This window comes from Salvelinus sp. IW2-2015, linkage group LG23 (assembly GCF_002910315.2).
Source record: "Salvelinus sp. IW2-2015 linkage group LG23, ASM291031v2, whole genome shotgun sequence".
In the NCBI taxonomy this organism is placed as follows: Eukaryota; Metazoa; Chordata; class Actinopteri; order Salmoniformes; family Salmonidae; genus Salvelinus; species Salvelinus sp. IW2-2015.
Genome location: NC_036863.1, coordinates 19,355,611 through 19,377,698, shown reverse-complemented (window position 1 = coordinate 19,377,698; position 22,088 = coordinate 19,355,611). Strand labels below are relative to the sequence as shown.

At 41.4% G+C, this 22,088-nt stretch overlaps 2 protein-coding genes and 1 long non-coding RNA gene across 5 annotated transcripts in view; 1 reads left to right on the top strand and 2 right to left on the bottom strand.

Annotated features, from left to right (window-relative positions):
- Window positions 1-575: 575 nt before the first annotated feature.
- On the bottom strand, window positions 576-15,773 carry LOC111950890 (ras-like protein family member 10B). Its single transcript, XM_023968809.2, has 4 exons — window positions 15,600-15,773; window positions 13,600-13,994; window positions 7,796-7,920; window positions 576-3,797 (listed from the first exon to the last, which is right to left on the bottom strand). Exons 2-4 carry the CDS (start codon window positions 13,891-13,893, stop codon window positions 3,527-3,529), a joined length of 690 nt encoding a protein of 229 aa, XP_023824577.1. The 5' UTR covers window positions 13,894-13,994; window positions 15,600-15,773; the 3' UTR covers window positions 576-3,526.
- A 4,705-nt stretch (window positions 15,774-20,478) lies between these two features.
- On the top strand, window positions 20,479-20,657 carry LOC139022838 (uncharacterized). Its single transcript, XR_011473896.1, has 2 exons — window positions 20,479-20,562; window positions 20,597-20,657. It is a non-coding gene; the product is annotated as an uncharacterized lncRNA (long non-coding RNA).
- A 63-nt stretch (window positions 20,658-20,720) lies between these two features.
- Window positions 20,721-22,088, bottom strand: part of ap2b1 (adaptor related protein complex 2 subunit beta 1) — an 83,066-nt gene continuing 81,698 nt past the window's right edge. For all 3 annotated transcript variants that reach the window (XM_023968933.2, XM_023968931.2, XM_023968934.2), the window contains one exon: window positions 20,721-21,365. In XM_023968933.2, coding sequence (XP_023824701.1) covers window positions 21,291-21,365 — 75 coding nt within the window. In that variant the 3' untranslated portion in view covers window positions 20,721-21,290. The remainder of the gene's footprint in view (window positions 21,366-22,088) is intronic.

Below are 22,088 nucleotides of genomic sequence, written 5' to 3'. Positions count from 1 at the left end.
AAGCACCTATTAAGTTTGTTGAACAATTTGATTTGATTATAGCATTAAAACAGTAATTCACAACTAGTGTGTATTTTCTTATTAGGCCCTCAGTTTCAAGATGGCCCTCCAGTAGATATCTTTGAATACAATACTGATATTTTAGACACCTCACAATGCCAGGTTAGTGGTTCTCATCAAAATGGGCCTTTAGCGAGAGACCTCAGGAAATTAAACCAGAATCCTGAAAATAAAATGTTTTATTGGAATGTGTAATGATGTAGTACCCAGGTAAGAGATTATGCAGGTCTGTGACTAAGGCAGTGGAGGAGGGAAAGTAAATCTGACCTGTTGCAAGGCAGTGGTCTTTGAGAATGTTAGTTTGTCGAGTTTCTCTAGCTATGTACTATAGACCATGTAAAAGTTCCAGACAGACCTACCTGTGGAGTATTGAAGAGGGATGCTCAAATTATGATGTATTCATGAAACAGACCAGMGAATGGGACGTCTGAGGACTCCATCGTAATTATAGGTTCACATCAACACAGAACAATTTAAAGTCATCTTCATAATCATAGACAGCTAGCTAGCTCATCAGCATATAACCGTTTTATTTATTTATTCAGGAACAGGCTTATTAAAATCACAAGTCACGAAAGTAGTTTGGCTCTGATTTTGAGGGCTGTTAGACATTTGAGGCTCTCCTTATGGAATGTGATTGGTCCAAAACAGAAAAAACTCCTGCAACTGGGAGTTTATTATCACTATCTTATTTTTTTTATTTTTTTATTTCACCTTTATTTAACCAGGTAGGCAAGTTGAGAACAAGTTCTCATTTACAATTGCGACCTGGCCAAGATAAAGCAAAGCAGTTCGACACATACAACAACACAGAGTTACACATGGAGTAAAACAAACATACAGTCAATAATACAGTAGAAAAATAAGTCTATATACAATGTGAGCAAATGAGGTGAGATAAGGGAGGTAAAGGCAAAAAAAAAGGCCATGGTGGCGAAGTAAATACAATATAGCAAGTAAAACACTGGAATGGTAGATTTGCAGTGGAAGAATGTGCAAAGTAGAGATAGAAATAATGGGGTGCAAAGGAGCTAAATAAATAAATACAGTAGGGGGGAGGTAGTTGTTTGGGCTAAATTATAGATGGGCTATGTACAGGTGCAGTAATCTGTGAGCTGCTCTGACAGCTGGTGCTTAAAGCTAGTGAGGGAGATATGTGTTTCCAGGTCCAGAGATTTTTGTAGTTCATTCCAGTCATTGGCAGCAGAGAACTGGAAGGAGAGGCGGCCAAAGGAAGAATTGGTTTTGGGGGTGACCAGAGAGATATACCTGCTGGAGCGCGTGCTACAGGTGGGTGTTGCTATGGTGACCAGCGAGCTGAGATAAGGGGGGACTTTACCTAGCAGGGTCTTGTAGATGACCTGGAGCCAGTGGGTTTGGCGACGAGTATGAAGCGAGGGCCAGCTAACGAGAGCGTACAGGTCGCAGTGGTGGGTAGTATATGGGGCTTTGGTGACAAAACGGATGGCACTGTGATAGACTGCATCCAATTTATTGAGTAGGGTATTGGAGGCTATTTTGTAAATGACATCGCCGAAGTCGAGGATCAGTAGGATGGTCAGTTTTACAAGGTTATGTTTGGCAGCGTGAGTGAAGGATGCTTTGTTGCGAAATAGGAAGCCAATTCTAGATTTAACTTTGGATTGGAGATGTTTTATGTGAGTCTGGAAGGAGAGTTTACAGTCTAACGAGACACCTAGGTATTTGTAGTTGTCCACATAKTCTAAGTCAGAACCGTCCAGAGTAGTGATGTTGGACRGGCGGGCAGGTGCAGGCAGCGATCGGTTGAAGAGCATGCATTTAGTTTTACTTGTATTTAAGAGCAATTGGAGGCCACGGGAGGAGAGTTCTATGGTATTGAAGCTTGTCTGGAGGGTTGTTAACACAGTGTCCAAAGAAGGGCCAGATGTATACAGAATGGTGTCGTCTGCGTAGAGGTGGGTCAGAGACTCACCAGCAGCAAGAGCGACATCATTGATGTATACAGAGAAGAGAGTCGGTTCAAGAATTGAACCCTGTGGCACCCCCATAGAGACTGACAGAGGCCCGGACAACAGGCCCTCCGATTTGACACACTGAACTCTATCAGAGAAGTAGTTGGTGAACCAGGCGAGGCAATCATTTGAGAAACCAAGTACCATAGTAGTACCATACTAATTTAGTTTCACTCAAACAAGTGGCGATAGTCAGGTAGGCTAGCCGTATCTGCATTGTGTTCTCCTTTCCCCATATTGTTTTTATTTACTTTTCTGCTCTTTTGCACACCAGTATTTCTACTTGCACATCTATCACTTCAGTGTTAATTTGCTAAATTGTAATTACTTGCTACTATGCCCTATTTATTGCCTTACCACCTCACGCCATTTGCCCACACTGTATATAGACTTTTTTTTCTTTTTCTATTGTGTTATTGACTACGCTTGTTTATTCCATGTGTAACTCTGTGTTTGTGTCGCACTGCTTTGCTTTATCTTGGCCAGGTCGCAGTTGTAAATGAGAACTTGTTCTCAGCTAGCCTACCTGGTTAAATAAAGGTGAAATAAATAAAACATTTCATTGAATACAACCTTACAGGAACAAGTGTGTCCTTTTGTTCCCCCTTATATCTACGTTTTACCAAAGATTATTAACATTCAAGCATGGCATGTCCATTTATTGCTGTATTTAGCAGTTCAGAGGACCTGAACAGGCCGATATGTTGACAGCCATGTCTARCCTCAAGTATTTTATTACATTTAGACCTTATACTGTAAAAATATCATTAACAGTCTCATATCAGGGGTTTGGTCTGAGTTGTGTTTGTATATAAACACCCTTATGTGCTTCTACTGTTGTAGATTTATGGATGTACACAGTTGTTTGTTTGCGAGTGGAGCGTAAAGGTGGACTGGATTGGATTACTCCATTTAACAGAAATCTCCCTATGGTTGGCTGTTTTGGTTTCAGAGGACTAATTGAGATGGGCTTGTGTACGGAATTCGTATAGCTACCTCTGGGGATTATATGCTCAAGTGTGCACCTTCAAGACATCCGAGCAGAGAAAGAGAATGCATCAGCAGATGTCAACCTCAATCCCACTCCAAACAGGGCTTTGACATTTGCAATGTCATACATCGATCAACGTCCAGGTGAGTCAAACAACATAAGCCAATCTGTCTGTCTGGAGCGACTCCCAGATGCTGGAAAGTTCCTTTAGTGTACTTGAACGAGTTCAGAATTTTTACAGCAAGGGGTTGGTTTAGCTGCCTCCAAATCAAGAAAATATCAAAGATACTTTACAAAGATGGATAGGGTGGTACTCTCCATCCCTGATCAAGTCAGATAGCAGCAAAACAGAGGGCTGTTACATGTTAATACTGTAGCTTCACGGGACAGAAATGTGGTCAGCCATGGTGGTCCTAGGGAGGTTTACTGTACCAATGGCCCTCAATGCCACTCTGGTGCGCACCCACCGTCACTGAGTAAATCACATGAGGGCACAGCGTTCGTTTCTTAGTGCCCGTTGGAAGCGGATGGTTGCATGGACGTGTTTGCAGCGGGCACAGCCCACACTGCGCAGAGCCTCCCCGAACAGCAGAAGCACGTGCCAGTTGAACTTGGCCGAACACTCCACGTAGCCACACTTCCAGTTCTTCCTCACCAGGTCGGACATGTTGTGGCGGGGGATAACACGCCCCCGCTGCAAGTCCCGCTTGTTCCCCACGACCAGGATGGGCATGTCGCCTGTGCCCAACACCCTGGAGAGGAAAAGAGACAAAAACACACAGAATGAGAGCAAGGCTTAGACTATGACTGACACAGATTTGTACCTCAGTTATAGTTGATGCTATTGAGGCAGCGTTATCAAATCCCCTGCCCTGCCAACTCTGTCCAAAACTGACTCTAAGCCTTTTTATCAGGAAGTCTTCGTAGGGAGAGGATTAAGGGCCGTTTTTTGTTTGGAGTTATTCATGACCAAAAACAAGGGGTGCAACTTTCACTGGAATTGSATTTTTGTCCCTCCCAGTTATCATTGGAATGTGATACAAAATGAGGCAACGGTGTACTTTAGGAACATGCGAACGCCTCTGACCGGTCGGATAGGCTGTTTTGGAGTGTTTATAAAAAAAAAATATCCGGTCGGATAATGCCTCCCCTTACTTCTAAAACCAAAGTTGCGCACCTGATAAAAGTCTAGACATTTTCAAAATATTTAATTTAACAAGGGCTTTTCTTAACTCTGTAAATTTACTGACGTGCACCTTGACAGAAACTTTGAGTTAGACGAGGGAAGTTTTAAATTCCCCCTCTTGTCAAAGTAATATGCTGGTAGCTCCTACAGAGCTTTGTTTGAAACCTTGGGTTTCTGAGGTGAGTGTTCATTGTGTGTGTACATAGTATGTGTGTACAGAGTGTACAGTGCATTTGAAAAGTATTCAGACCCATTTACTTTTTCCACATTTTGTTACATTACAGCCTTAATCGATTTTTTATTTTTTAAATACCCCATAATGACAATGCAAAACACGTTTAAAAAAAMMAAACAGAAATACCTTATTTACACAACTATTCAGACCCTTTGCTATGAGATTTGAAATTGAGCATCATGTTTCCATTGATCATCCTTGAGATGTTTCTACAACTTGATTTGAGTCCACCAGAGGTAAATTCAATTGATTGGACATGATTTGGAAAGGCACACACATGTCTATATAAGGTCCCACAGTTGACAGTGCATGTCAGAGCAAAAACCAAGCCATGAGGTCGAAGGAATTGCCCGTAGTGCTCCGAGACAGGATTGTGTCGAGGCACAGATCTGGGGAAGGGTACCAAAACATTCATGCAGCATTAAAGGTCCCCAAGAACACAGTGGCCTCCATCATTCTTAAATGGAAGAAGTTTGGACCCACCAAGACTCTTCCTAGAGCTGGCTGCCCGGCCAAACTGAGCAATCGGGGGACAAGGTCCTTGGTCAGGGAGGGGACCAAGAACCTGATGGTCACTGACAGAGCTCCAGAGTTCCTCTGTGGAGATGGGAGAACCTTCCAGAAGGACAACCATCTCTGCAGCACTCCACCAATCAGGCCTTTATGGTAGAGTGGCCAGACGGAAGCCACTCCCCAGTAAAAGGCACATGACAGCCCGCTTGGAGTTTGCCAGAAGGCACCTAAAGGACTCAGACTATGAGGAACAAAATTCTCTGGTCTGATAAAACCATAAGGATGGTGCCAAGGAAACCTGGCAACATCCCTACGATGAAGCATGGTGGTGGCAGCATCATGCTGTGGGGATGTTTTTCAGTGGCAGGGACTGGGAGACTAGTCAGGATCAAGGGAAAAATAAACGGAGCAAAGTACAGAGAGATCCTTGATGAAAACCTGCTCCAGAGCGCTCAGGAACTCAGACTGGGGTAAAGGTTAAAATTCCAACAGGACAACGACCCTAAGCACACAGCCAAGACAATGCAGGAGTGGCTTCGGGACAAGTCTCTGAATGTCCTTGAGTGTCCAAGCCAGAGCCTGGACTTGAACCCGATCGAACATCTCTGGAGAGACCTGAGAATAGCTGTGCAGCGTACCTTCCCATCCAACCTGACAAAGCTTGAAAGGATCTGCAGAGAAGAATGGGAGAAACTCCCCAAATACGGGTGTGCTGCCAAAGGTGCTTCAACAAAGTACTGAGTAAAGGGTCTGAATACTTATGTAAATTTGATATATATATWAATTTTTGTATATACATTTGCAAAGATTTCTAAAAACCTGTTTTTGCTTTGTCATTGTGGTGTATTGTATATAGTTTGATGAGTGGAAAAAAACAATTTCATAAATTTTAGAACAAGGCTGTAACGTAACAAAATGTGGAGAAAGTCAAGGGGTCTGAATACTTTCCGAATGCACTGTATCTCTAGTCAGATATATGTGAGTAAGATCCAAGGTGTCACCCTCCTCTCCCCATCCCAAGCCTGTGTTCAGCTTTTGTCTCTTCCTTATCTCCTGAAGATGATGATAGTTCTTGTGACAGTTCCCTCTTTCCTAAGAAATAAATAGCTTTTCCTCAACTGTCAGTTCCTTATATTGATTTCAAAAGAATGTAGCCTACTGCTCCAAATGTTGATTTTACAAGCATGTACTGCAAAACATTTATCACGTAAATCTAACAAATCTAATGATTTGTGCATAATCATAACTGGGCGAGCCCACCCAATAAATGGATGACTGGGAGATGAATGGCTGTGACAGGACCGGTCACTGACACCATTAGCCTCTGTATGGCCTTGGCAACGTGGTGCTGTCAGAGTGGGCACTGATTGACAGCCTCATGCTCACACACCCCGCCCCTACTGTCACCACTGGAACAGCTGTGACGTCCACTTTCACGTCCCAGTGCCATGAAGAGGAATGTGTGGATTCAAGAGGAAGCCTTATTGACTTTTCAAAACTGAGGCCAAGGGGGTTGGTTGGGTCAAACCTACAGTAAATCCTATGTCTCGATACATTTTCACCATGGTATGTTATGAAGAATTTCAATTAAGTTAGACATCTTTTATAATACATTAGATATTACAATAGCAGCACATACAGTAAGTACATTGCAGAAAAATCTCGTAAGGCACATATGCCTTAGTAGAGGCAGCCAACCAGCTGTCAGTCTAGTCCCAGGCAGCCAGCCAGCTGTCAGTCTAGTCCCTGGCTCATTAGCAGATTTGGAGATGATATTAAACAACCCATCTCTCCCTCTGTGTGTGTGAGAGCGAGACATGTGAGACGTGCAAGAGAGATGGTGGCGTGAAGATGATTTCATTGTAAATTAAACACGTGTTTGCCACCAAGGTCATCAGCTGCCTCACAACGACAAGTCACGTGGTTGCAAGCTAATGGCTCTCAGAATCAATCTCCGCTCCACTGACACGTATCACACGTCCGTCCCTCCAAACATCACATCATGTCACTATCCCACACTGACATCAGTCTAAGACAAACACCAGCCTTGTTTCCCAACCCTGTTATTAGGACAYACAGTCTGATTAAAGCTATCTGGGCTCCCAGGAGGGATGGTTTGCGCAAATTGCTTTGACTAATCATATGACACAGAATTGGTTTAGCAGCTGCCTGGTTTGGGAGAGATGTATCGACCTGAAAAGCAAGCGAGCACTACTAACATTAAATTTGTGGATTCGCATGGAATGGTTATTGATTTTTTTTTCAAGCCCAGAGCCAAGAGGGGTGGTTTGTTAAAAAATAATCTAATGTTTCTGGAAACATTTCATCCACAGTGAAAGATTGGCTGGGTAACAGTTCTATCAGACTGTGACTCAACTTTTTACCATGGTAAGATAACCACTGTGAAATACTTGTTTTGTAACAAGTATCTGTTGAGTGTCTATAGTGTCTATTGTGAGTCTATAAAGTGGGTGTTGTTAAAACTGTTTTCATCACACCATTCCACACTGCATTCGCTTCCAACAACATCTAAAAAATACAGAATTCAATAGAACATATGAAATAGCAAAAAGACAATGGAGGGATTGTGAAGAGAAGCCGAAGTGATTATGAAGACACTTGACCCTGGCAGTCTGAGCCACTCATGTTGATTTCAGTCCAAATGTTAAATAAATKTTCTGTGTGAGTGTGGCGGTGGAGGCTCCTGATTGCGGCCCAGGCTTCTCTATTCATAGCGAGCCATAATTACGGCTGAGTTCAAAGAGCTGGTGCCAGCCGGAGCTGGCCCCTATTTGGCATGCAGGCCGTGTCCTCACCTGGTCTCTAGGATCTGCTGGCGCATGGTCTTGATGTATTCGAAGCTGTCGAAGCAGCAGATGTCATAGACCAGTATGTAGACGTGAGCGCTGCGGATGCCTCGGCAGCAGGTGTCTGTCCACTCCTGGAGGAGGGAGGGGAGAGGATAGACAAGTGAAGGAAAGAGAATAGTAGAAAGAGGAGGGAAGGAGACAGGAGGGAGAAGAGAAGACATGGGGAAGACTCTCATTAGGAAGCAGTACCTTTGTCTGGTAATACTCAGATGCACTGTTTGATACATTTTGAATGTGACGGAAAGATTTATTTTAAATAGTAGCATGGAGACCAATAGTCTTCACCTATTCTGTACACATGCACGCACAGCTTTTGAACACTTTTTCAAAATGATGTTAGTTTAGTTCATTTGCTGAAATTACTTGCAACATAGCATACTCTCTGGGCAATATGACAAAAACACAATCTGCTCTCTTTTGTAATTTTAATTTCTGCTTTATGATTGGCTCCTCGCTGTGAGAAATATTGTTTGCAAGCTAGTGCTTGCCTTGCATAGCTTTTCAAAAACACCTCAAGCACCTCTCCATTGAAAATGAAAACACTGATTATCTTATAAATTATCAATTGAATGTGAAATTTGATTAAAGTTATACCCAAAACTGTGGTTAATCTGTGGACTTCAACAGAATATTACTTTCTTTAAATGAGTAAGCCAAACTAGTAATTACATTTTCTGAGGTCACAGTTCCATTGAACAGTTTCAGTTCAATATTTTGTTCTGTGACTGTAAAATTGTGTCTAGACGTGATGAGAAATCTCTGGTGCATTGAAAGGTCAATTTTCACTCAAACTTTATGACTGCAAAGCTGGCAGTGTTGTGTTTGAGACCACCTAAAGCGAGACCGATTCAAGACCAAGACCGGAGGGGGGCGAGACCAAGTCAAGACCAAGACCGGGGGGGGGGGGACAAGGGGTCCGAGACCAAGTCAAGACCGAGACCAGAAAAATGCGAGCCCAATTCAAGATCATGATTGTAATTTTGGTAAATCACCACCATAAGAGTTCAAAATGTCCAGTATTTCTGTGTTCATATTTCAGAACAACATATGGATTCTTTAGACATTCAGAATAGTGAAAAAATGCTGCTGAGGGAAAATAGAGCCACTCTACAAATTATTACTAACCCAAACAYAGTGGGGAACAATAAGCCTTCAGAGAAGGGCTAAGGATTTATAAAATAATTATTATAATAATATAGAAATAATGATWATTATTTTATTATTTTCAATGATGTTCTGATTTAATCTCTTCTGTTTTTGTTGGAAAGGAAAGGGTTAAAACTGAAGCTAAACAAATATTTCTTTGCTAGTCTCTGGGGGGATACATCTAGCTAGCTAAGTCAGCCATTGGCTAGGCCATTAGAAGCTAGATAAAGGCATCTGCTGTTCAATATTATTAGGACAAAATTTTGGAGTGAGAGTGAAATCATCCAATCACATTTTGTCTTCATGAGTGAGACCGTTTTTTACAAAAAGTATGGAAACTTCTGCCTTCTTGAAGGCCAACAGGTCACTCACTACTCAATAGTGAGCAGTAGTTTTCCCACGGTCTAGCTAGCTAGCTTTTGTTGTCGGCTAGTTTTCAGCGGCAGCAGGTGTTATCAAAGAGGATGTTGTTGCTAATTTGTTAGCTTCTCCCTTTTCAAGAATAACTTTCAACAAGAAGTTAAGTTTCAAATGATCATCATCTGGTGAGTGGAACTGTTTTTTTTATTGCAGTGTGCTTGGTGTTGTTAGCCATCTCTTTGAAAATAAGTTGTGTGTGAAACATTGTTGCATTTAAAGTGGAACTGACAGCATTTTAGCAACGTGAAATCTTATTAAAATCTGTTCATATACACCCACAGGAAGAATATTACACTTTTTTWWAAAACATTCTGACATTTTCACGTTTTCATAAATTCTTAGTATCTGGAATTCCCAAACATTCAAAGGCATTTGTGATAATTCTACCGCAATAGAGTGGGAAAATGGATGTGCATTCGCACAATTAATGGACACTGCAGTAAATAAAACAGAATAAAAACATCTGTCTTGTCTAGGACCGGAGTCTACACAGATCAGGGGGTTATCAATCAGAGCTACAGTAGACCTTTATACAAACAAGCAATTTGCCACACGGGCCTGTCATCATTCACTTTGAACTGGACTGTGTGTTTACAGGCAGTTGCAACAGCGGGACTTTCGATCATTAGACCACATTCGTCAAAAGCCACAAAATAAACCGAATGGATTTCTACAAATATGTAAACACCACGGTCATCTTACAAAACATGAAAAGGTAGGCTCTCTCTCAGTTATGCGCATCAACAACAACAAGAGCAACAACTAATGCTAGCCAGAGCAAGATAGGCTAAAATCTAACAAAGGAACATTAGATAAGACATCTCAAACTTTTTCAGCTAGTTGGCCGTCAAAATTGCACTGATAAACGATGGAGAATTGTAGCCTCCTCGTCCATTTACAGCTTGCCTGCCAATGCATGCTTGTCCCAACCAAGCACTCAATCTAACTGGCTAAAGTTGGCTAGCTTGCTACTTCCAGACACAAATGAGAGAACAGAGCTGGTTAGGCTGTTTACATGTCATCTATAGCGTTCTTGACTAACTATTACTTTTTTTGCCTACGTTTACTGACACYGGTCATATTCAGCAGGTGTTGCGTGTTGGTAAATTCATCAGTTGTTCTGTCCTCTGGCACATTCAGATGAGAGGGCTCTCAAATCATAGTAGATAGCCAGAGTGAATTTGCGAATGCAAGAGAAATGCTAACTGTATAACAGTCGTTCAAGTTCTTGCTAGCTAACCAAATGACACCTGCATCTCTAGCTGTGTATGTATAGCCACCGAAAAACGATATGAGGGGAAAAACTCAGTCACTCACCCACTCCTCCAGTGGTATGACATGACAGCTTGCTAGCTAGCTAGCTGCTAGGAGAATATCTAGCTAACGTTAGGCTCTGTGTTTATAGCTTGCTACATAAATAGATACGCTAGCCTATTAGCGATGTTATTACTGACTTGTGATCATTGCCCTTGCTAGTTTAATTGTATTGACATTCCCAGCCTTAGTTACATTAGTCCGTTTTTGTCCAGAATATTGAGTCATTGAAACTCAAACAGTGCATCCCGAATGGAGGCAGCAAACAATGTACCAGGCCTGCTGTGATTTACAACCTGATAGCAATATGTTTTTGACTCTCCAGAAATGTATTGGGGAATTATATTAATCATGCATTTAACTGCATCCATCTACATTCTACAATGCCTTAGTGTACATCATGGAACTGTGAGTCAAAGAGTACCTATTTTTAAAACCTCTTATAAAGTTGGTTTTGTGGCATAAACAGGAAATTTGATATTTTTGACTTATGATTGTCTTTTTGTTTCATAACTGCAAAGTAGTTCAAACGCTGTCAGCTCCACTTTAAACTTTAGGTCACTGGTTACTTTGTGTGCTAAACATTAAATGTTTTTTTCAATGGGAAGTAATAGTTGTACATTTTGATTGGGAAATGCTTAATGGTTGTGTTTTTGTTTTCTTATGATTGGGACCTACTGGCTTATTATGTACGAGTTTATGTACTGGTTATCCTTTAACATCATTCTGTGTGTGACTGCTGTCTTTCCATCGGCCCTATGCAGTGGTGCCTGGAGAAGTGGGAATACTCTAACTGTGCCAAAAAGTTCCCAAACGGCCCACCCAGCGAAGGAAAGGCACCCTAAGTGAAAATTCGTTTTTTTTAATGAGTTTTCCTCTAAATTCTTCCGATTTTCACTCACAAAATCGCTCTTTTTTTATAGAAAAATACAAAAATGTGATGGTCTAAGTCCACAACAATGCTTAAATCACATCAATCTGATTGGGTGGGCATGTCAGGGCCTGGCTCTCCAGTGGTTGGGCCTCTGTACACCCAGGCCCATCCATGTCTACACCCCTGATGCAAACAGTGCATGATGACAATTGCACATCACAAATAGCCTACTAACCAACACTTCAGACTAAACTTTTTCAATACCTGGTTTGTATACCCATTCAGTGGGCGGTCAATTGGGACTGTGGGTCAATTAACCTTGTCGGAGTGGACGCTCTGATTCTAGTTTGTGAGCTAGGAAGGATACTGCCTGGGAAGGTCTCTCACTCAGAAGTACGAGATGGGGAAGGAGGCGGGGGTTGGTTGATCTCAGGTCTCCCCACTGGAAGCCCGAGGTAGGGGGAGCAGGGGAATCTATCAAATAGCACACCTCTCACTTTGTACAGTAGTAATGCAATTAGTAAAATCAGTCACACTACGAAATGCTACCAAATAAACCACAATTCATTCATAATACTGTGAATATATAGTTTCACAGACATATTGTTGCATTTTTTTCTGGTTTGTGCAAAATCATTAAGAATAATATAAAACCAGTCTGCACACCACCAAGGTGAAATGGTTTAGTCTTGACTCTTGGTTGACAGTGTTGGGGGATGGGTAATGTATTGATGCTGGAGTGCCAAATCAACACCATTTTTTTCTATTTGTCTTTGTTACTTCTTTTTGATATTTATCAGTCTTATTTTTGTATATTTTTWAAAATATTTATACAGTTTTAAATGTTATGATTATTTACRTGTTGTTCCAAATGTCTGAATAAAAATTACAGTTAGTGCAGAATGGTGCTTTTTCTTTTTTTKGGGCGGGGGAGCCATACAATCTAGAACCGCCACTGTACCCATTGTTGCCTTAGTTAGTATTTACTGGTAGATATCTTGAATTGAAATGTCTTTTCTACCCTAACGCTACCGATGTCATTCTTCTGGGAGCTGCTCCATGCCAAAACCAGTTGAGAGCTGTCCACTCTTGCTGCCTGCAGATGATATTCCGTTGAAACTAGACAATTTGGCGMGCATGTGAATATATGTCACGTGCTTTCCGATTGTGTAAACTACTTTGTGAATGATTTCTCTATTGTACTACATAATTGATACGCGCTGTCATTTCAGAATCACGAACCTGGCACAATATATATAAAGGCTGTTAAGGTATTCATGTTTCAAGAAAGGAGTGTATATATTTGGCCTGGTGAAGCTGTTTTATTCGCTGACTGAATGGAAGCTGATAATTATTAGTTTTTTACTCCGCTGGTCTCTGGAAGAAATTACGAGTCCTCACTGTCCGAGACCGAGTCAAGACCGAGTACAAATGTATCCGACACCGAGACAAGACCGAGACACCAAATATGTGGTCTCGAGACCGGTCTCGAGTACTACAACAATAAAAGCTGCTTTAGCAGTATCTTCTGGACAGAGTAATAACCCCATCTAATTTATCCCTCTTATAACAGTGTTCTCAGGAGAGCCCTGTGTTGTATAATACATTCATCTGAGAATATCAGATATTTCAGTATAGATAAAACAGATTTCTTCTTCTTTTATGTGACATCCTAGGTGAATACAGAGAGCAGGTTGTCCTCTTTTCTAACCCAATGACAAAGCTGCTGACTACACACTTTCAGATGTGTGTGTGAATTTAAATAAAAGGGACTGTGAGGCATCAAAGCAGGGCATATACAGCATCAAATCAGAAGTGTCTTCCTCTCCTCCTCTCCTCATGTCATGACATTAAAATGGACCTTTCACCTGTCTACAATGTCTAACCTGCCACACTGTTTCAGGGTGGAATATTCTAATCATTCATTTAAACATATACATTCCATTCACACACACACATCAGTTCCCATCACTGTTGTGCTTTAGTGGGACAGTACCTGCATTGAGTTCCCGGGGAAGCTGGTGATGGCAGGATAGTCAGTGATCTGCAGGTCGTGCACGTGGCCATTGAGCACAGCAGCAGACAGGTGAACCCGGCGGGCGCGGCTGGTTGCCGGGGTGGGCATCTCGCTGTAGTCATCGTGGAGGAAGCGCTGCACGATGGCAGTCTTGCCCACGCCTTGTGCCCCCAGCACAGCGATGCGGAAGGGAGGCGGCATGCTGCGCCCCCCTCGACCCCCTGCTGCTGCTCCACCCCCCTCCCTGTTCTCGCAAACCACCGGCCAGTGCATTCAGGGTTGTGCAGCGCATAGTCCCCACGGGCACAGAGGCAGATGTTGTGGTGGGGGGCACGCTCGGCCACATTCATAGACCACCAACACTCCCTATCCCACTGGTGGAGAGAGAGAGAGAGAGATAGGGGGGGAAATGGAGAGGGGGCGTGAGAGATAAAGAGAGAGAGGGGGAGGTAGAGGGATTGGAAGAGAGAGAGGAGGAGAAAGACAGAAAAGGGGAAGGAGGGAAAGAGAGGCATAGGGAGACAGAAATGGGAACACACAAAACAGGTATGGGTCATTTAGTTCATTTGGAGCTTAGGTATGCTAATTCTGGATCACTCTACATTTGTACATGAAAGTATAGGTTATTTTGGCAAGTGCATTCTTTTTACCACTGCATGCCTTTCATTCATCTACAAAAGGGAAACAAAAGCACTAAGCTGCTGAGCAACCAACTAAAACAAGAAGTTGTATATACAAGGACACTGGGAAGATGAAATAACGTATACTGTGAAAACCAAAGTGCCACTGGGCAATCTAAATTCGCTTATTGACAAAATTGAAGCTCAAAATATTTATTTAGTCACTAAAATCTGTGTATTGTCTTCCAGATGGTTTATTGGAGGTGTGGTTTTGGAGTTAGTACAGCCTAGACAGACTAGACTAAGATTGCTTACTAAGGAATCACTTCATTATCCCTGATAGTTTAAAACGTTTCATGAGTAATCTACAAAATGTACACATCAACAATAATCTCCGATATGCATTACTCCAATATGCCTAACACAATTCCAACCAAATCTATATCTGAAGCTGCACATCATTAACTCCATTTTTTAGAAGACAACAATCACCATTCAAAAAAGTTGCCATTCCAACAAATGGAACCAAATTAAATGGGCAATCAGCAGTAGAAACAATAATAAAGCACCTCTCTGACCCTGTTTTGGTAAAAAGCAGAAGGATGGGGCTGGAGAAATGTAACCACTCTCAAATTCACAGAAAGAGCTATGGATGCAAGGACTGACCGTCTATGATATCAAAATGATAGTTTTAACCATGTTTTGATGCTATATAGGGTTTGTTTACATTTACTTTGTTTACAAACATTGGAGTAAAACAATCTTATATTTCGGGTTCTGATGGGGTACCACAGTTAAACTAAGCTCATGAAGCATGTATAAGTTATATTATTCAAGAATCAATGGGTACATATCAATTATTTATAAGTCCAAAAATGTATGTAGCAATTGCTGATTGCCCCTTTAAGATCCCTTACAGTAGATGTACAACAATAAAGAACAAGCGCATCACCTAGTGGAAGAAATGGTAGTGGTCTGTACAGAAATGACCTCAGACGAGGTCAACTTTGTAAAGTGGAACATGTATCGATATATAGACTAATATCTAATGTAACACTATCATCCAAAATTCTGTTTGATCAGGAAAAATAGCACAATCATATATTAAAAAACAAATAACACCATCTTTGGATAGGCTTTATGGTTAGCTAATAGGCTTTCATGAAATGCAAAAATAAACGTACGCATGAAACTTACATTCCAACTTTGCGCGAATATCAAATCAAATGTTTATTTTTATAAGCAAGTAGATCTGTAACAATTAAGAATACAATGAATCTAAATAGACCACCTTGTAGCTGCAACTCTAAACAACTCCATATGAGTATAATATGATTAGAAATGATAGTACATGCTTACCGTGCGCACAGGTATTGTGCGGTGCCGATGCCGTACGATGTGTAGATTCCAAAGTGCTGTTGCAGATACACCTGCGGTGATGCTGTTGTGTGTAGAACCTCATTCGTTGGCTTCTTACTGACATATAACGGTCTCAGGTGGATACAGTGAAGAGTCCTAAAGATACAACCTACTCTCTCGTTAGTGGAGAGACGACACGCGGTCTAAACGCCCGTCATATATTGCAGGCAGCAAAAATCACAAGCCTACAGTACATCCACGTAATTCGTGCAGGCTGGTTTCGTCAAAGACAAGCCTACTTTTGGGGTGAGACCTTAAAGTGTGTAATAGTCTATGGACGTAGGGCCATCACATCACGTCTGCTGTAGCAACAGTGTTTAACAAACGACAGACAAAATATAGTGAACAACCTATCATTTTAGGGAAAGGTACGTTCCGCACCAGAATGAAACGGGTTGCCAGAGACTTGTCAGAGAAAGGTATCTGAAATTTGAGTGATAGCCCTATCTCTTGTTAAAATTGTCAATTGGAACACTATTGGAGTTTTGAGGGTATTTGGGGACACTGTACGCGCGGCAATATTTTACGCGCAGTTTACGCACACATGCGTTGCCTTTTTAAAGACTATTAAAAATAACACTAATCAGATCCATGTGGTTTCTACACAATGCCTGGGGCTCTTACATCAGAAGTACATGCATGATCTTCCATCTGAAATGAACAGGTTTTTGTGCGCGCAAGCGATTTAATCTAAAGCATGAACTCGAATGCTTGAGCAACATGTGTACACTGCACCCGATGGGCAGTAAGGAGGCTGTTTCTTAGCAACAGTATATTTTGCCCCTGTTGCTAAGTAACCTCGTGCCACATACCTGTCTAGTCCACGTCACCTCTCACAATCATTTACTATGCACGCCATGTGATTTAGCCAGGCAGTTAATGTGAAATCACCAACCTCACACCTTGCAAACATATACCATTGTCGGATCTTATTCTGTGATACAGTTTGGCCTTGAAATTACGGATGTTTTTGGCTTTAGACTTTTTTTTTCAATGAGTTCACAACAATATACACATTGACACTGCATAGGAATGTCACTAAGTTCTATTGTATATTTTTAAGAGAATTAGAGCAACTAATTACCAGAGCCATATTTTATAGGCCTATATATAGCCCTGCTAATTGCAAACTAGATTTCTTCCCCATCCCCCACATCAGTGTGAAACACTTTTTTCCAACACTGACATTGCTGGTCTTTAGACTGTGTAACTTCCATTGTGCTTGCTTTTCTCCCAGACATTCAACTGTTACAAAAAAAAGAAAAGCTGATTCCGACTGACATTGTCAGTGTTAAAATGCCTACCCACCAAAGGAAAAAAGAGCACCTGAAACATCAGTAGCATCCCAGGGTCGGCGCAAGAACGTATCAGTTGGAGGGGCATTTGATTTCTATAGGTGGGCCCGTTTTTTTTTGTTAATGGGTGTTATAATAAAGACCATAAGCAGTTTGTGAGTTTGGGGAAGTTTACAATTTATCCTACCATTTCTACCTATCTGTGTGCCTTTATGATTATTTTTTATATGCACATTTTCATGGAACAGTTTAATTTCAATAATAATGTTTTAGTTTCTCAAAATTATTGTTATGTGGTTAATCATAATTATTAATTATATTATAAAAATCTGAAAGTTAAAATTCAACTAATGCAAGAGCACCAGCTTCTGCCATATGGACACCGTGATCCATTGGCGGCTAAAGAAATTAGCATATGGAACTCAGCCTACAGTGCATTCGGAAAGTAATCAGACCCCTTCCCTTTTTACACATTTTATTACGTTAGCCTTTTTCTAAAATTGATTCAATAAAACATTTTCTTCATCAATCTACACACAATACCCCATAATGACAAAGCAAAACCAGGTTTAGACATTTTTGCAAATGTATAATAAAAAAAAAACAGAAATACCTTATTTACACAAGTATTGAAACCCTTTGCTATGATACTTGAAATTGAGCATCCTGTTTCCATTGATCATCCTTGAGATGTTTCTACAACTTGATTGAAGTCCACCTGTGATAAAGTCAATTGATTGGGCACATACCTGTCTATGTAAGGTCCCACAGTTGACAGTGCATGTCAGAGCAAAAACCAAGCCATGAGGTCGAAGGAATTGGCTGTAGAGCCCCGAGACAGGATTGTGTCGAGGCACAGATCTTGGATAGGGTACCAAAACATTTCTGCAGCATTGAAGGTCCCCAAGAACACAGTGGCCTCCATCATTCTTAAATGAAAGAAGTTTGGACCCACCAAGACTCTTCCTAGAGCTGGCCGCCAGGCCAAACTGAGCAATCGAGGGAGAAGGGCCTTGGTCAGGGAGGTGATCAAGAACCCGATGGTCACTCTGACAGAGCTCCAGAGTTCCTCTGTGGAGATGGGAGAACCTTCCAGAAGGACAACCATCTCTGCAGCACTCCACCAATCAGGCCTTTATGGTAGAGTGGCCAGACGGAAGCCACTCCCCAGTAAAAGGCACATGACAGCCCGCTTGGAGTTTGCCAATAGGCACCTAAGGACTCTCAGACCATGAGAAACAAGATTCTCTAGTCTGATGAAACCAAGATTGAACTCTTTGGCCTGAATGCCAAGAGTCACGTCTGGAGGAAACCTGGCACCATCCCTACGATGAAGCATGTTGGCGGCAGCATCATACTGTGGGGAAGTTTTTCAGTGGCAGGGACTGGGAGACTAGTCAGGATCGAGGGAAAGATGAACAGAGCAAAGTACAGAGAGATCCTTGATGAAAACCTGCTCCAGAGCGCTCAGGACCTCAGATTGGGGCAAAGGTTCACCTTCCAACGGGACAACGACTCTAAGCACACAGCCAAGACAATGCATGAGTGGCTTCGGGACAAGTCTCTGAATATCTTTGAGTGGCCCAGCCAGAGCACGGACTTGAACCCGATCGAACATCTCTGGAGAGACCTAAAAATAGCTGTGCAGTGACACTCCCCATCCAACCTGACAGAGCTTGAGAGGATCTGCAGAGAATGGGAGAAACTCCCCAAATACAGGTGTGCCAAACTTGTAGCGTCATACCCAAGAAGACTCAAGGGTGTAATCGCTGCCAAAGGTGCTTCAACAAGGTACTGAGTAAAGGGTCTGAATACTGATGTAAATGTCATATTTWTTTTTTTTGCTTTGTCATTATGGGGTATTGTGTGTAGATTTATGAGGGGAAAAAACAATTGAATCCATTTTAGAATAAGGCTGTAACGTAACAAAATGTGGAAAAAGTGAAGGGGTCTGACTACTTTCCCGAACGCACTTTCTGTCTGGCCAGAAAAAGTATGACATGCTATATTTATTTTTTCCAGACAGCATCAGATACATGGACTACAAGTATGGAGATACATGGACTACAAGTATGGAGATAGAGGGGCACTGTTTCACTCTCTCAGATACTTTATCAGAGATTGATAAGTCTTTCTGTTGGCGCACGTCTCTGTCAAATAAATTATCAATATTTTATTTGGACAGGCAAGGAGGTACGGTAGGGCGGCCATGCCCCCTAGGGGCCGCCCATAATGCCGGCCCTGCATTTGGCTGTGCCTCATGCTGGTCATATTACCTTTGGGCTGATTATGGATTGTGAACCAATGACAGTGAAACATCAGGCACTGCATAAGTTTATAACAGACATTTTATTGAAATAAGAGCAGATACAATGACAAGTTGGGGATGAGGAGTGATGCAGGATCAACAGGCTAGCTTGAGAAGGCTAAAAAAAATAGTCATTTCAGTTGTCACATTATTTCTTACTACAGCTGTTCTGTAGGCCTATTCCTGGTTGCTGGGCTTATGAGTAAGTACATTTTTCTCACACATAGTTCTGGGTGGGAAACCCAGAACCAAATACGCCTTTATAATAACATCTGGTCATACTACCAGGTTACGGTTCGGTTTAGAATAAGTGTTAGGGTCAGGGTTAAGTTTAGGGTCAGAGCTAGGGTTGGTAGATAGTTAAAATGTTACTGATAGTCCATCTAGATGCTCTACAGACTATCCAAAAAAAGTGTCCCCAACATCTTGCTGGGGACACATACAATCAAACTGTGGCCAAAGATCAGACCTTCCTATGTAGCTAAGTGTCGTTTTGAGTGAGGGAAACAGACTGCTAAGATTTCTTGGGAGCATTGGACACTGCTGCTATTGCAGGTTCACAGGCACATCAGCATGTATGGTAACATTACAATTAAGAAGCTAAAGTCACAAACACAATTGGTACCCTTGAGACTGCTTTTTACATTGGCTTAAATAAAATGATTAAAATGTTTGAGCTCAACTAGCAGAGGTATAACAACAATGGTCATAGAGATATGGCATATTAAAATCACATCAGTTTGTATACATTTATAAATAAAACTTATTTAGATCACTTTCCACATATGAGGACTTGGTACATAACTGGAATATAGTGCCACTGTGTTTCTGTTATGGATTTCAAGCACACTTATTCTGGTAGTAATATAATAATCTTTCATTAGTTGTACAGAACTTCATGTCTACAAACTATACCAGGTCACTGCACAGTATAATCATATAGGGGTGACCCTGGTCCTTTAGGTGGGCTGCAAGCACTACATATCCTCCATGTTCAGGATAAAGCAATGCCAGGGAGGTGGTTTTAACAGCATAATAACACAAACACATACACTAGGCATGTCATTGATGACAGTATGGGGTTGTTCCCTAACAAAGCAAAATATCAACTCATATTGACCCTGGCTTTGGGTTTGGGGTTTAGTTCTGTTTAGATGAACAATCTTACAATTAAAGAATAATACATACTATCTCATTGGAATCAATGTAACATGAGAACAGCAATACAGAATGGACAACTCATTCCACACTCACTATTGGCATATTCATTAATACTGCAGCACAAAACCAGCAAAGGGACGTGGATTATTGGAACTCTAGGAATGACAATCTAGGAATGGCTATAGCGGTGTTTGATTGTTGTGGCAGGTCGAGCAATCAGAAAAGGGATGAGAAGCATGAAATGATCAGCTGCCTGCAAGCACCAGTAAAAAAGGAATGGCAGACGGGAGCAAACATAATAATAGCTACCATAAATAGCGGTTTATCATAGTGGTTACTAAAACGAGAAAATAATGAAATCCACTAATGCATTCAAATCTATTTCATGTTCCCTGGCTCTGCTCTCACCACTCCATATTGGCTCAGAATGGTACTTGATGCATCATAGAGACTTAGCAACTGGTTCAACTTGCAACTTCGGCTCCAGCAAGGCCTGGTAGATGGCCCTCAATCGAGTATGGTTGGGCAAGTAGGAAAAGTACCACGGAAGAATATAAAGCATTAAAAAGAATAGACACAAAAACATATATGATATTACACTTTTCAATATTGGAAATACAGTACAAAGAGGTGGGGCGATGGCTTAGTGAATATGAAAGGTTTCTTCTTTTTTGGAGAGCTTCACCATCAACCACATTTTACGACATTAAGACATTTAATTAAGGATGGACTGGGGATGTCACATTCTCCCATGGAGGTAAGGATGGTGGAGAGGAATAATGCATGACTAGAACACTAACAGCTGCTGTTTGTTCTTGAAGAGAGGTGTGGAGTGGAGGGTGGTGAGTGAGTGGACGGAGAGAGAGTTCAGTTCTTCAGGACTGAGTCGTACACCTGGTAGACATACTGGGTCACCTCAGGAGCCCGGCACTTCAAGGACAGCTGGAAGAGAGGACATGCAAATATATAGATTGATGTACAACTATACTGTAGGTTACCTTTCAGCTCAATAACTCTGAACACTTCACCTTATCCACTGCACAATACTTTAATTGCTTTGCAACTCTTTTCATTCGGGACACTTCATGTAAACAAAATGATATAATACAATAATATATAATAGTGTTATTGAGTATGCCTACAAAGTATATTAAATCAGTTAATGCATTTTCCTTCGACCAGATTTAACATCTGCATTAATCAGTTTCTATTGACAGTGGCCTAATTAAGTCTGAGACTAATTGAAAAATCTTACCACCCCTACTCACGTTTCCTGATTATTGGATTCCACAGATGTATTTTTATTTTATTTTTAAGTCTCACTTTCTATCCATACTTCCTCTTTACAAACTCTACAACATGAATAAATACTAGTACGTAGTCAGACATTCTCCTGTTATTATGGCCTGGTCCATATGTTGTCACTGTTCCATGACAGGCCTTGATGCTGTCCCAAAGGTATTTGTCTGAGAGGAGTCAATAAATTGTCCACACAAAAGCAGCCCTTGACCATTTCGAAAAACCGTTCGGCCTCTGTGCTAAGCCTTTGCTAGGTGCATTCTTTCAGTGGCTTAGCAACAATAAAATTGTTGTACTTTATGTACCTAATAAAATCAAATGTTATTGGTTGCGTACACATATTTTGCAGGTGCAGCAAAATGCTTA